The sequence below is a fragment of the Scomber japonicus genome, chromosome 8 (assembly GCF_027409825.1).
Source record: "Scomber japonicus isolate fScoJap1 chromosome 8, fScoJap1.pri, whole genome shotgun sequence".
Lineage (NCBI taxonomy): Eukaryota > Metazoa > Chordata > Actinopteri > Scombriformes > Scombridae > Scomber > Scomber japonicus.
In genome coordinates, this window is record NC_070585.1 from 26,356,650 (window position 1) to 26,373,213 (window position 16,564).

The window sequence follows — 16,564 nt, forward strand, 5'->3', positions numbered from 1 at the left end:
GGAAATGGCCCAATTTTTGAATTAACCATCAATTAATTAGTTCATCAGTTTCTCTATAAAATGTCAGAACACTAAACATATCCATCACAGAGGCCAAGGTGACATCATCAAACTACTTATTTTGTCAGACCATCTGTCTAGAACACAAAGATCTTCAATTTAAAATGATATAAAACAGAGAAATTCAGAAAGCAAATACTTCTACTGGATAATTGAAATGATTAATCAATTCAGTATAATGGTAATTATGTGATCGATCATATTTTTTGGAAATATGGGTGACTATTTTTTGGGTTAGAAAGTATACAAAAAAATACCAGCTGCATGATTTCTACCAAAGAACACATCTGTATGATAAAATCACACGTCAAAGAACCAGTTCATCTGCTGTTCACCATAGCAACAGTTCTTCTGCATAATGCTGCCACCATATAATAACTATGCCGAGTACAGTGGTGAAGAATATATTAAGTAGAACAAAGCCTGCCTTATTTGTGATTTAATAAAAGGCAATGGTATAAGCATAATATACTCTGAGATGTCCTGATATACTTTTTGAGTATCACAGTTTACGGGAAACATACTCTACTTCCTGTTACTCAGCTGAGCCGGCAGTTAAGCCAAAACGTGGGTAGATACTATACCCTTGGCAAGCACGATGTTAAGGTACTTGTGCTTAGCCTGAGGATTTATACTTTCCTCTACTACATGCATCCTGTAACCGTTTTGAGTCATTAAAGTATCAAAAATGCTAAATTCTCTGGTTCCATCATCTTAAATGTGAATAATTTGAGGATATTTTAGGTTGCATCTCAGGAAACAGTAATCAACATTTTTCACTATTTTCTGACATTTTATAGACCAGACAACTAATCGCCTGAGTGAGAAAATATTTGACATATTCATCAATAATGAAAATAACCAATAGTTGCAGCTCTAAACATGAATAAAATATGATCCACCATTATTACAGATTAAACTAAATAACAGCACTATGTGTAAAGCAGTTAAGATTAGCTGCACCCTGTCCAACCAGACCAGTAAAAGGATTGTCAATAATAATAATAACACTCTGATGAGTTGCCAACTATTGAATTATTCAAAAACTAATTTTTTTCTTTTTTTAATAATTTGACTCCAGCTTCCCAAATATGAATGTTTTCTGGTTTCTTCAGTGGTCTGTGGTGTAGACTTTTGGTTGGGACAATATAGCCTATCTGAGTACATCATCTTGGGTCTTTGGGAAACAGTGATTGACATTTTTCACCTTTTTCTGACATTTACTGGACCAAGCAACTAATCGATTTTGTGAGGAGTAAAATCTTTTTTCGATGGGAGATATTTTTTTATTTAGCCTCCAGGAAGTCATACGTTGAACTGAGTGTCCATATTATGTCACATGTTTCAAAAAGTTCAGAATATCATCATTATCTTACTATATTATACCCCTTGCATAAGGCTCTTCACTGCCTATACTTTTCTTTCTTATGTCTAACAGTTGCACTTCTCTTTGCTAATTATAATCATGCGCTATATTAGATGTTTCTCTTGTAGCTTGTCTTGTTGCATGATACAGTAGTTGGCAACAGGCTGCTTTGGCTCCTAAAGGAAACTTGTCAATGTGTCATTAAAAGTTGTTTTAATGAGGAAAAAGAGCAGATGTTTTTCATGGTATAGATTTTTATTGTTGGATAAAATGGCAAGCGTGTTTTCTCTATATAAATAACAACCACATGAAGGAACATACAAGACATGGCTATATGGACATGAAAGCAGTGTTCGTGATCACAATGTGCTTGGTACAAGATGTTTTGTAATGACAGCTGTGTTTGTTTAAAAAGGAGTGTGCTGATTATTTGCTCGGAAAATGAATAGAACCTGCGTTAATCTGTACAATTATGGGAATTCAATGGTCTCACAATCAGCTGCTATGTACAGAACATGATTAGAGAGAAAAATTGGAAAAAAACGGAGAGAGGGTAGAAATCGGGGATCAAATTAAGATAAAACTAAAACATAGAGAGAGTTTAACAGGAAAGACAGGATGACTTTATATAATCTGTACACATCAAAAGTTCATACTAAATTTGAGATACAGTTGCCCATTGTGATTCACAGAGTCAAAGAGTGCTAGGGTGAGAATGCATAGAATGTGTCCAGCTATAGGAAACAGTTTCATTTGACTTGCCAGCTATATATCTACTGCGGGAGCATTTAGAGAAAGTTGTTTCTCGTTTTCAAAGCTTATCATCAAACACCCTCTACACATAACACCACAACTACCCACTCCGCTAGCTCATCATTACTTGACATTAACATTCACTTGAAACACACTGTCAAACAGAGAAGACAATGCATGTTTTCATAGTTCGTTCTATTATATTCTAAGATTTCTTCTTTTTTTTTTTTTTTTGGTTCAGGGATATTGAAATTATGATTGATTTTCTTCACACACGAGTGCTCTATTGACTCATTGCTAAGGAACATTTTGAAATAATTAAGTTTCACAATGTGTAGTGTATAAAGCTGGTACAATTTTACTAACATCGTCACTGACTTTCATTTTTCTGCTTTGGACTGAAAAGGAAAAAAACAAAACAAAAAACAAAACAAATCAAAACAAATCAAAAAATCATTCAGAACCTTCCAATGCTGGTTATAATTTTGCATTAAAAGGTTATAGAGCGGACAACTATAATGAACCACTCAGTCTTTCAGTCTCCACTTCAAACAGGATGGGATCACAGCAAGGGCTCATTTTAATTAGACTGAGTCGGCTGCATCGGATGGACGGATGGATGAGAGCTGTAGATTTGTGAGGAACCACGCTCACCACGAATGAAGAGGTCAAAGGAAGAGGTGTAGTCTGCAGTCACACTGGGAATAATTACGTTAATTCCTCTGATGGAGGGGAATTTTCCTTGAAGGCACAGGAAAAAGTTTGGGATGGGTAAACTTAAATTACAAGATTTAATCTGGACATATGCAGTACACATATATATATATATCGACTTTTGCCAATTCTCTTAAATATTGGTTTTGTTGAAGATTAGCTACAGCATTCCCACACATTGAATACAACCAATTGTGAATAATTATGCCAAGTTGCACATATCTGCAGAACATTTGCGGATTCATACTAATTTTTCCTGAAAAATTAAACCAGCAAGCAACTTTATGTTGTCTTGGAGATAAACCACTCAGTGGAAATAATATCTTCACTTGGTTTTAAGATAATATTGATTACATCATTCATATTTATTTTTTTTTGTTTTTGTTTTTTGGATGTCAGTCTCTCATCCAATGACTCACAAATGGTCAATTTGGTTTTGAATTGTGATTTTCACTATCGCGCTCCCACAAAATAAAAAAATTTGCAACAGAATTCAGTGCAACAGTACCTTTTGAGGAAAAGAAAGCTCATTGGGTCTTGTAGTTCTGACCTAAGAATCCCCAACCCACACCAACACGTTGCCTTTGAGGACATCAGTGATCTCACAGTTGAGCTTGTTGAGCCGTCCGTCCAGGATGAAGAGGGATTCTCTGGACGGGGTCATGAGGTACTGTCCGAACAGTCCGCTGCCCACCATTACCCTGTTCCTACTGCTCCACGGCCAGTCGAATGACTTGATGGCCTCTTTCAAGCTCTTAATCATCTTGACTTTGCCGGTGCTGAGCTCCACAAACAGAACATCAGTTTGACGGCCGGAGCTGCCAAACACGTTGTACTGATGGACCTCGGTGAAGGAGCGCTGGAAGGCCAGATCAGATAGGTGAAGGTTAGTGTGGATGTCGAAGGGCTCCTGGATCTCTCCGTGCTCTGAGATAATCTGGATTCTCATCAGACCGTCACCGTCATCAACAGTGACCAAGTAGTGGCCGTCTGGAGACACAAAGGGAGTGCCGGTGACATCACGGTTCTGACCGATCACACTATCAGTCACACTGTCCAAGATGAGTTGGGGCTGGGAGGCGCCGGTGGAGTCGGGCTTGCAGTTGACAAAGTAGTAGCCGCCGAGGTGGGTGTAGGCCACAGATTTGGGAACGCAGTTATACTCCCGCAGGCTGATGTTTTTCACGTACGACAACGTCTCCAGGTCGATCTTGTAGAGGACAGGCTCATTTCGATGAAGGATGAGGCCAAATCTGTTAGCAATAAAAAGAGAAAAACAAAAAGAAGAATAAATCAATAACACATTTTTGTCTTCTAATAAACCGCAAATTATGACATTTCTTACAGATGCTAGCGCTGTGACTGTAGGGCTACGTCAGTTGGCCGAAAAAATGTGTTGGTCCAGACTGAAATATCTCAACAACTATTGGATGTACAGCAGACATGCTAGTTCCCCAGAGGATAAAACCATGTCTCCACCACTTTTAGGTAAATTGCCATAAAACTTGGTTAATAAACTCATGTCGCCTTCAGGATGAATTGAAATCTCTTTGATTAACTGTTGACTTTTTCTCTAGCACCATCATTAGGTCAAAAGACTTTTTACAGCCTCAGTTGTACTTTGCATTTAGTGCTAATTAGCTAATGTTAGCATATTGATATTAACATAGCTATGGACTTTTAAGTCATGTTTATGGCCTTATCCAGAGGAACAGAGCATGCTAAACTTATAATTGGCCCAAATTATGAATGGGTGACAACTACAACTGATAATGAATTTTAGGACTGTCTACAGCAGCTTCACAGTCCTTTAAAATGATTAAACAGAAGGACATCTAGTCAATTCCAAGTAAAAGTAATTTAACAACGCAATTCAATCATGCATTGTGTCTGAAAGTCACTTTTCTTCCTATTTTAAGAAAGAGATTTGCCAGTACATTGTGGTGATGCCTTTTGTCTCCAAAGTCCATGAATTATCAGGCAGCAAGTATAAAACATCTTAAAATAAATCAGCTCAATTCACATATCAAGCCGATATGAGAGAGGAAATGTAAATTGATTTGTACTGGGTAATTATGGAAACTGCTAGACTGATACCCCTCTAAACAAAAATGATGATATGATTGGAGGCCCATTTAACCATTTCAATAGCTAAGTTCTGGTCCCTGACAATATTGGCAGTCTAGCATCATCTACACTCCACCCTCTGATAGAATTATAGCAGTTTTATATGTGTGGCCATTGATCAGTAAAAATGCTACTCATTACAAAAGCCCAAAGAATCTGTTAATGGCATATTACATTTTAACAGCTGAACAGGGTAGAAGAGGAATATGCAAGAAGCTGACAGGCCTCAATTAAATGTGAATACCAGCTGATCGATGCTGACAGGCACTTCAATCTTGCCGTCATTCATCATCTTTTATGCCATTTGAACACCAAGCTGGCTGTACCTGTGAACACAAAATGGCTGTTTGAAAGCCATGGAGCACATTATCATCCCTGTGGAGGGGAATCATTGATCTAGAGATCACTATGTCCACTGTATCCAGGCAGGAGGCTAAACTGAGTCAAAAGAGACATCTTATTATTATCTTTTTTCTCTTTTTCTGGGCATCATCGACATATGTGGACTGTTGGGTGGATACTGTACGTATGAATCCTGAGTTTAGCCCCACATTGATCATAATCTTAGACTAATACAATATCTGATGAATTTGAAGTTTGTCCCATCTGTCTTGAAGTTTAAATAGCGATTTGGTGAGGGTCGGTGGACACCAACTGACCTCTGCTCAATGTAGCATGCATAGTGATGTAGAGCTGGTAGTTAGAGCTAACCAGCCATGCGCAGTTGCCGTTCGGTGGAGCTTTGACTTTCACTAGAAGCACATTCATATCCTTTGTCAAGGTGTCTGTGTAGTACTTCTGTTGCAACTGAGCTACTTGCTCTACTATGAGAGGCTCTCTGGTTGGTGTGTGTATGTGTGTGTGTGTGTGTGTGTGTGCGTGTGCATCTGTCAGTATGTAACTACTGTTTATTATTTTATGTTAATGTTACTGCCATCAGCTCTGAAAATCCTGTATAGCTGTGCATATAGCATTGAATGATCAGTGGGGCCTATGTGTTGTATTTACTTCCACAGAAAGGGAATAAATCTTTGGGTTATGTGTATAACCTCGGTTCTCTGAATGGTACAATATCACCTCTTTTCCATCTCTTATCAGGCTTGCTTATGTTACCAGCAGCTTTGTGTGAGAGGCACAAACTGAGGATACAGTTCCCCAATTTTCTGGTCCGTATACTTGGTGTGGCAGCTGATATATGAAATAGACCTCAGAGTTTTGCGTAATACATCATGATTAGAGAGGGGCCAGAGAATTTGGCTGGACTGAATTTTCAAATCCAAGCAGACAGAAATAAGCTAATTTTGAGCAGAAAAAGTTGTTTTTACACACAATGTGTGTATTATTGGAAAAAGTCACCTGTATTAATATATCATATGCCAACACAGACCAATGTGATTATGTGTACAGTGTAAAAAAATGATGTAGTGTGTAGTTACTGTCTAAGCAAATATTCCCATGTTAATGACTTGTCAGTGTCAACAAGACTATTTGTGGATATTGTGCCTTAAGCAATAAGCCACAATAGTGTATCTATTGTTACATCATCTTGAAACAATTGCAACACATATATTTTATTCAGACATTGTCATCTATCTAACATGTATTTGATCTCTGCTGGAAACTGAACAAGCAAAATGACCTCAGTGAGGGTACATTTGATTTTTTGAGTCGTTCTCGAAAATAATTATATTAAGCTCAAGCACAACTAAATTAAAAAAGATAGAAAAAAATCAGTCTTCAAAGACAAAGACCGTAGTTATGTTGCCATTGGCCTAAACTGCCTGTGGACTTCCTGTGATACACTGAGCTCCTCCTCCTCCCCCTCTCTATCAGTTCATATCCATGTACTGTTAATACATTTTACTAACTTAATTTCTTTCCCAGAGCTTTTTGTGCTCTGTCATCGCACAGGTTCCTATAGAAACCTGTTCTGTAGAGACGAGGGGAGTTTTTCCTTGCAGCTGTATGTAAGAGTTGCTCAGTAGGGAATGTTGGGTCTCTTTAAATTAAAGAGTACAGTCTAGACCTGCTCTATGTGAGGAGTGCCTTGAGATAGCTTTTGTTGTGATTTGGTGCTACATAAATAAAATAAAATTGAATTGAAATATTACATCCAACCTGTATTAAAAAAATAAGCTCTAAGGCAGGTGAGTATTTTAGTGGAAAATCATCTTTTTAAATGTACTGTTCAATTTACCATTTTCATCCTCTGGGAGACAGACCTGATAATTTATGTAGCAATGTTATGCTGCCTGTCAAACACTGCCGAAATTGCTTTGCTATGCATTGTATTCAATATTGTGGCTTTTGTGACAGATCAATTGGTAATGCACACATGCTGTGGTATGTTGGCAGGAGCTAAAGGTCAATGGTGCATTTATTCTGCAATGACAAGATTATTTTCAACAACAGCTAGTTTTTTTTCCCACTGTATGATAAATTAATAATCAGACATTGTTTGGCCTCACTCTGATGTGAACACAGCTGGGCTGCTTCATTGGCAGACCCAGATTGCGCTCAGCCAAACTGACAGCTGCAGTTTGTCGTTTGTACCAATGATTAATGCAGTAAAGATTTCCCCCTGGTTCTGAACAACAGTGCTATGTTCAACTAAAGCTACTTCACATTTTATCATCTTATCTTCATGTCAATATTTCCACTTTAAGAAACGACTGTCTGAACCCTAAAGTAACATTTGCTCTGCAGTTTATTTAAAGATCTGGAGGGCAAAACTCATGAACACAAAACAGAACAATGCATGCTGCACTGTAAATGATATCTATAGTACAGCAATTCTTGTTCACCCATCCTCCGGCACAAAAACATAGAATCAACATCTCGTTCAGCTTGTTTTTGCCAAAAGGCAGTCTGTGCAATGATTAGAAATTTGTGAAAAATAGGTGTGGAGTGCCTGAGCTCCAGGCAACTGTAGACATGGGTAAAAATAAGAAATAACGTCTTTTTTGCTGACATGCAGAATTGCCTGTCTGTAAGTCGATGGCGTTAATGATTGACAGCCCCCAGAAGTTCCTGCTCACTTTATAGTTGCTGCTGAGGGAAATCCCCAGTCATTAAACAATCCCCCGGAAGTGGCTGAATATATGTCGGGTGTTCACACACTGCTTATGTTGCTAAATCGACTAATCGATGCTGCTGTCCTGTGAGCAGATAAATGGCTGTGTGGGTACTAGATCAAATAATCTGAGCCACAGTGCAGTCATTAATCTAAGTATTAATTTGAGAAAAAAGCAGCTGTCCAGATATACAGTAAGAACATCATCCATATGCATGAATAGATTTAAAACTTTTTGTGTACTTCAAATGTAAACTAATACAATCTCTTGGCAGTTTTTGCATCAATGGCTGGATTGGTCAGGTATTTTAACCAGTTCAAAAAGGGACTTTCCTCTTTCCCAGGCTTTTTACTATAACACAATATATATAGACATCACAATATACAAATTTATACAGTACACTGTGATAGAGGATTTTAGCCATATTGCTCTGTAACACCAGTTCTAGGATTTAGTTTTACTTAACGACCTGTCCACAGTTTTGCAGCTGTACAGTGATTGAACATTTTAAACCATATGGGAGGATGGATGGACGGCCATTATTAGCTGTTTTGTGTACCTAACAATATGTCCAATGTCCAACAGCTTTTGTGGCAACATCTCTTTGTAAAGATAAATGTGTTCCAGACTACAGCAATGTACACAACACTCACAACAAGGCTAGTTGGCCAAATGCAGTAACATACAGTAAGCTTATTTTTAAGCAACTAGCTGGTAAAGACTGCAATTATCAAATAAAACACTGCAAAAAGAATACATTGATCTAATTACAGCTGTGCTAAATTTGCTGCTGAGAAACAACCCTCCCACACAAAGTGGACTGCTTGCTCCTCCTCTCCAGGACACCGTTAACATCTTGAAATCCTCCAGACCTCCTGCTTACTCTTGGCTTCGCCATGATGTGAGTCAAGCGTTTGTGAACAGCCTTGCACATGAAGCCAGAGTGTGACTCTGCATCTAGTAATTCTGTGCTTTGCAATTAAATAACTAATCTTAAAGAGGAGATCGAGAAGGAATGATCAATTCTGGTCTCTTTCATAGCCTTGAACAAAATGTAATTTATTATTTTATCTCAGTGAGAGCAGGTTGCTGCTGCATATAGTGATTGCATCAGCACTGATGGGGACATGTTTTCCTTCTGATTACTCTCAGATATGATAAAAAAAGGAAATGGCAGCAGATATAGGCGCCATTGAAAGCGACATTTAAAATGAGGCCGGGCAGAATTAATGCTCCATCCTCTGCACAGTCCAAATGATGGTCATCAGCATTCATTTACCTTTCTGGCTGCTAAGCAACATAATTACAGTACCAACCCTTATTCGAATGACATAAATGTTAAAAGCAGTGTGCTCAAACACTCAGCAAATTGCTTAACATCACCTCTGGTTTCTGACCAGTTCACAGACAGAAACAGAGAGTTCCAGCCTATTAGATAAAAAGAGTTGGTAATTAAAAATTGTCAGTGGTTATTAATTAGCTTTTGGATCCATAAAATTCACATAGCTAATGTTACAAGAGTTTATTTTTAGAACTATTTCAGGTGAGCAGCGGCATACTCATCATCTGCAGCACAGATGACCCGTGCAATATTCACCTGAAACCTCCATTGACACATTAACAGAGAAGCACACACTTGCTCTCACACAGTTCAGACATGCTCATCCAAATCATTATTATAGTGCTGAGGCGCAAATGCTTTTAAAAGTGAATAAAATGCCAATGGGGTGAATTTAATCTGCAAATCAATTTGCATTAAGAGTTCTTGGATCACACTGGATGTACCTGATGTGGTTAATGATGAGGCTGGATGCAGGGATGAAGAAGTCGTCCACCCTGTCGAAGCGCCTGCCGACCGGCTGAGTGTGAACGGTGTGATGAGACACTCTTCCGCTGGCCTGATTGATCACCTGGTGAACACAAAGGATAAGGAGGTGGGTGTTTAACATGAGTCTGATGAATATGTGCTGTGCTGCTCATTTAAGTCTGTAACTCTTGCCTATTTGGAGCTTACAACCAGTAGGAGGGTATAATTGTTTTTAGCATTAGCCTTATTTCAAAAAGCAGTGTCTCTGTAGGATCAATCACTTAATATGTTGCTATAAAATGTACATTTGCTTGTACGCTATAATGTGGGATAAAACTCCTCAGCCTTTTCACCTGCCTCGTTGCTGAGATGTTGTAGCTTCACAGTGGGAGGTGATGTGTGCCGTTGTCACTGGTGTCTAAATAATGCTTGTGCATGCATGGAAGCGTGCAGACATGTGCTTGTGTGTAGGCAGGGTTTGCTTTGATTGTGCCACAATGCACAAAGCAAATAGCCACAGACCAAATCTGTACATAATGAATTTCTGTGCAGGCGATGACAAGCAGGATGTTCAAGAAAAAAACAGTCAATACTAAAGCCGAATTAAGATGAGGCTCAACAGAAACAAATAAATGTATCATTTTTTTAAATATAATTACCATTTCATCAAATATGTGTTGATTCTATGTGTAGTATGATTTTCAAACATGTGTCATTGTGATATGCAGTGTAATCTGTACTGTAAGTATGTATACTATTGTTTTGGTTCTTCACTCCAGCACATTCAAAATAAACAGTGACTTAGGCATTAAAAGTGCTTACTTTGAGCTTTCAATGGTGTTCACATGTCTCGTTTTAAAAAATCATGGGACATTCAAAACAAGTCATAATTCCTCCTATGAAGGTGTGGTAACCCTTAAATGAAGCTGCAGAAAGCTAGCACTTTTTCCTCACTGCTATTCTTTCATTTTAAATCAAATGAGCAGGAATACAGGGCCAAATGATTTTTTCAGTTTTGTCACTGTGCAAAGTATAACGGACTGAATATGAATTGCTTCTCATCAGACAAGAAAAACAAATCAACAAATGAAATCTAAAATCCCACAGAGAGTGAAGTGATTAATACCACATTTATCTTTTATCTTCTCTTTTTCCAATATGAAGAATTGGAGCAATTCACATTGAATATGTTTTGATTCTCTGTCAACACTGCTATTATATGGTTATTGACAATATACTGTAGGTGTTATAAAAAAACAAAAACAATTGGTATTTATTTCAATCAGCACTACAGACTGATGTGAAGTTGCTCTCTGTGGACTCCTCAATTACAATAAAAAACAAACAGAAACAGAGTTTTGTTCTAGTTTTTCTTAATTTGTTGGAGGTATATATAACTGATAATTGAAACCCACATAAGGAAATCACCACTATTTACTGTACTTATATGAAGTGGCCATCTCTTCATCCAAACATTTTAGGAGATTAGTTGTAAATGAAAATAATAATTATTTGCAGACATTAACAGGACACGTACGACAGACACATCTACAGCCCCTCTGCTGGCATTGGAACAAATCCTTAACAATGTCTACATTTTAATGTCTTATTTTTTGCCTTTCTACAGTTTCACAAGAATGAAATCCTGCAGAAAAGAGAAAACATGTGATCATATTAAGCTGTGCATTTTGGACTTACCTGGAGAGTAGGGAAGTTCTTCTCCATGTCTCCCCAGCTGAGCAGCCACACCTGGTCGTGTGATTTGTCATAATGGAGCTTCACAGGATACGGGTCAGTGCTGACCGTCTGGAGGATGACACACAACCAAACCAAACCAAACTGAGCCTTTCAAAGACAGCTGAGCCACATAATAACAGTTCAAGGTAATCTAGACTACACTTTTGAAGAGATCCTTCTTTGATGTGCGGTGGTAATGCTTTTGAAAAGTTTTCCCGCAGACTAATGCATCAGGGCTTGACAGGAACAAGTCTTCCTTTAACAAGGCCGACTAGAGGTGTGCTTTTTATGTATAATGTGTGTTTGTTGTTGAGCTGCATTTCAAATCAAGTGGTGACAGACACAATTGCTTTACCACACTGAAGTAATTGCTTTCAGTCTTTATCCATTCCTTGACACATGGCGGCAATATTCCAAGTCAGAACAATAGATGAGTTGCGTCTGACAGAAAAGCGCTCCTCATGCATTATGTCCACCTGAATGTAGATAGATAGCCCGCTCGAATGGAGAAGGGAAAGCACATGAATGCATGCAGTAGTTTTACCCTTAATGACAGCAAGAAAAAGCGATCATCTTTTTTCAAGAACCCTGTATTCCCACAATCCCCCTCTTACTTTCTATAATATTTGTTTTAGTTTGGGGCCCTAATAGTATTGTTTAGCTAGACAAAATATATATTGTATCACTGAGAGAGTAAACAGCTCCTGAGAGGCTTATTGCAAATAAAATGAGAATATCTGTTGAATCCTAACTAATCTCTGAGCATGTAGTCATCTGAGAAAACAGGTGTTTGTGTTGTTCTGTTTCTCTTGACTAACAACTACTTTCTGGCTGAGGAAGATTATCAAGATCCTCCGCCAATATGCTCTCGTAACTTCAGCGCTGACTGCGGATGTGTCGGAAATGAGTCATGGAAAACATTACAGCTACTTCAAACATTTATCCGTGTGCAATTTGCAATTACTCGGTTTTAACACGCAAAATACGATGCACTCATTCAAAATGCAATTACCTCATTATTATCACTGTATGCATGTCAATCATATTAATAATTTGATGATAAAATGGAGAGGACAAAAAAACAAAAACCGGAGCTTGTTTCTCTTACTATTCCAGACAAGAGATGGGTTCAGGTGGTTAATTAACAGCTGCTAATATAATGCAATGAAGCTAAACCTCCAGGCGACTGAATAATGAGCTTGTGACAATCTCTGGGACACCAACCTGCTTACTGGCAGGTCCCTGAGAGGCCTGTGAGTTGTAAACAGTCATCATGGTGTCAGGAACATCTGCAGGGATCTGAGCAACTCTGGATTAACCTGACACACCCCAAAACCCACTGACACCAATGATTTAACTGAACGCAGCTCACTAGAGATGTGCCGAATGTTGTCAGGTAGGAACTGTGCTACTTTTTGAGGCTGCCTCACAATATTAAAAATTCACTGAGGGAAATAAATGCCACTGTAAGGTTGGCATGCTCTTTGAGGCATTGCGTTTTACACCAGGAGGAAAACTGCAGGGGTTGCCATTTTTAGAGTATCTATGAAGGGTTGCCAGGTTACACTATCCATGAAAGGGTGGGACACGGGGTTACTTGGTCAACACATAAATGTCAAGGTAAAGTGTAGGTCTTGACAGTTGCAGTATGTATTAAAGTAGGTCAGGGTGTAGGTCTTAGCAGTTGAACCGAAGGTGAGAAAGCAGATCTTAAACCAAAAAAGCAACACTTCAGACTGTTTGTGTGAGTGGAACAGAGCAGAGGTGAAGCTTTGCCAAACTTTCAGACAAGTGAGAAACCTAAAACTGTTTGTCATGTAGGGAAATTCAACACATGTGGAACCAGATCAGACAAAGTCCTTTAATCTGTAATCAAAGCGTTAGGGTTCAGTAGCATTGAAACCAAATCCAGCATCAAATTATTGAATCTTTAATCAGCTTTTGCTGGCTGAGAAAGCAGACACACTGTGGCAGTCTGATTAATGTTCACAACCTGTAGCTACAACCTGAAAATGAGACAAGCAGCAACAGATAATGAAATGTTGATTAAATATATTTGATGCAGCCTACTTACTTTTAAATCGTATTTTTCACAAGCTACTTGATTCAAATACAGGAGGTCCTGATTCATATTATTAAGTTAATTAGCTCAAAATATTGAGCTAAAACACAAAAAAGTAAAACTGATTCTCCTAAATTAACCTGACGAGATAAGTTCTCACCAAATCAAGTCAAATAATTGGTCTTGTTGAACTATAAAAGCATGCAATCCATTCATGATCATAAAGTGTTACTGGGTTACTGTTTTTCTCTTCTCAAAAATGATTCAGACATTAGCTTGGAGAAGGCAATTAAAGCAGACGAGAGCAAAGTTTCACATAATCTGCCACCAGTTATGTTTTCCTGAACTAGCAAGCAGCACCAGCTTTAAATGAGAAGCCTTCTATCTGAATGCTATGTTGCTCTTTGCTAATAAAGAGGAATGAGGAGAGATAAAAGGTTTGATATGAAATTTGTTGGCAGGGGATCTTAAAAAATAAAATGATTTGGCCAACCGGGAACCGGCTCCAAATCTAAATCAGCTATCAGAGCTCAACCCGATTTTAAAAATCAGTTTTGTCATTATTATGAGTCTGTTGACTTTATTTTTGCGGATAGTCTTTTTTTTTGTTTTTGTCTTATGGCATGCAATCCCACAAAACACACGTAGAAATACACACATTTCTGATTTTGGCAGCCCGGATAGATAGATTTGGCCTCCGGCTAGATAAGTGCTGTTTTCGCAAGACATTTTTTTCTATTTCTTTTCCTTAATTTTAGTTTTTACATTTTTTCCATGGCGTCAGTTGTTGATTAAAAGAGTATTGTAATGCTCAAAAACTACATTTGAGTTCTGATTGTACAGGATGAAGCCCTGCCCCTCCCTCTTTAACTTTTTCTGTCACAGTCACAACAGTTGATGAAAGCAAATGGAGCGCCCTTTGGAGCAGCATGATCTACGTATCCCTGACCTGCCTTCACTGCTAACAGCCAGGTAACGGTAGCATTGTTGGTTTCTGATGTGAAATTACAGCCAGCCTAATTTAGCTCACCATTAAGCTTAACAACAAGGAAGCTAGTCTGGCATAAAATGAGTGAACTCTGGTATACTAGTTCCCTTTTCAACTGAAACAAATAAATATGTATTACATGGTTAATAGTCTGTGCAGTCTATTTGAATATCTCTCCTCTACTTTCCTCTTTCATCCTCTCCTTTCCTCTCCTCCCTTCCTCGGGTCCAGCTGAAGCAGGACAAATGAGACTGATAGTTTTAATTTTGTATCCTCTGCAGGGTTTCCACTCTGAGAAGGAGTCTGAATTTACTGGTGACCAGGACTCAAATGTAATCCTGATGAACTTTTACTTCCTGGGTGTGGATTTCCAGGTTCAGGTTGAAAAAAAACTGCAGGACTTGTTTTGATGTAACGCAGTCCCCAATTGATTGTAAAATTAAAAAAGTGTGCGTGTGCATGCAGCCCTGTCCCACTGGTAGTTTAAAACAGCATGGATGGGCTTTAAGCAGCACACAGCGCACCACTTTTCCAAAACCTTGCATTATGATTGGCTGATAAACACTGTAATGAATTCCTGGATGTCTCTTCTTACTCAGCTGTGTTTTACAGCTGTTACCAAGCAACCAACTGCACCTTAGTTACTGTTGCCAATAAAAAGGAACAATATGCATCATCTCAACTATTTAACCAGATGTCAATTGTTTGATCTTACAAAAACCACAAGCAAACCTGGTCATGTTAAATGTTAGCACCAGTTACTAAAACCAGAAAATATGCCTTTAACAGATGTTGGTCTTCACTGTTTAGCTAACTGTTTTATAATACTTTTTCACAGCTCAAAACATTGAACATTTTACCTGTGTAATGTAACTAATGGTCTTTAAAGTGTATTTTGTGATTTGTGTCATGTAGTTATAGATCATGATCACAAACCTTTAGCTCCTAAATGTATGTACTAGAAGCATTGAGGCAGAAAAATGATCAAGGTTGTCCATGTTACAGTAGCTGTGATTGTCATGGCTGGATCTATCATATGGGCAATCTGCTCAAGGACCCCTGGGCACTTGAGCAGAAAGGGGGTCTCAGTGATCTGTAGTCAGGCTCCGCAGAAATACGACAACAAGGCTTGACCCATTCACTTGATGTTGATAATCATGGTCACAGTTGGAAGCCTAGTATGTCCAAAACAACATATGGAGGAATATGGTTTTCACCTTACAATAGCAACTCCAATCGGAATAAAGTTAAAGTTGTTTCAAAGAAAATTACGTCTCATGATCAGCTGTTTTATTTGTGAATTAGATGGTGAGTGGTGGACAGTGCACTGCAGTTAGGTTATATCAGCGAGTATGTAGGAAAAATAACAAAATCATTAGCGCAAAGTGGACACTGCCAGCAATAACCAAAAGCCCAGCAGAAGAAAAAAAAGTAGCGGCTGTGATAAAATATGTCTTAATAATAAGTAACTTTTAAAAAAAAGGCTAAGAATGAAGAAGAGGAGGTACTAATCCAGCCTTGGTGATTGTTACATGAAGGAAAAAAAGGCAGTTTATAGTTTAGACATTGTTTACATCACTGACTAATGAAATGTCATTCAGAGTCAACACGCATATGTTGCATGTTGCGTATGTCTGAAGCTCACCAGTACCATGATTACCACACCATAGCACAGCACTTCCTCTTGTGTATTAGCATTCCACTAAATTATTACTCAAGTTGCATATTGTGAGTCTAAGCATACAGTACCTAATGTACTAGCTGTTTCCAAAAAATCGAGAAAAAGTTTCGATTGGGAAAAACTCAGAGACTGTATGAGTCCAGGTGCTCTCAAATAATTGGGTTTCTGCTTGAAGGACAAAGTATTGTAACAAAA

General features: G+C 38.3%; 1 protein-coding gene across 1 annotated transcript in view; it reads right to left on the reverse strand.

Moving 5' to 3' along the window:
* Positions 1–3,443: 3,443 nt before the first annotated feature.
* fstl5 (follistatin-like 5) overlaps positions 3,444–16,564 on the reverse strand; it is a 140,212-nt gene continuing 127,091 nt past the window's right edge. The window contains exons 18-20 of the mRNA XM_053323687.1: positions 11,600–11,707; positions 9,880–10,004; positions 3,444–4,146 (exon numbers count right to left, since the gene is read on the reverse strand). Coding sequence (XP_053179662.1) covers positions 3,444–4,146; positions 9,880–10,004; positions 11,600–11,707 — 936 coding nt within the window. The remainder of the gene's footprint in view (positions 4,147–9,879; positions 10,005–11,599; positions 11,708–16,564) is intronic.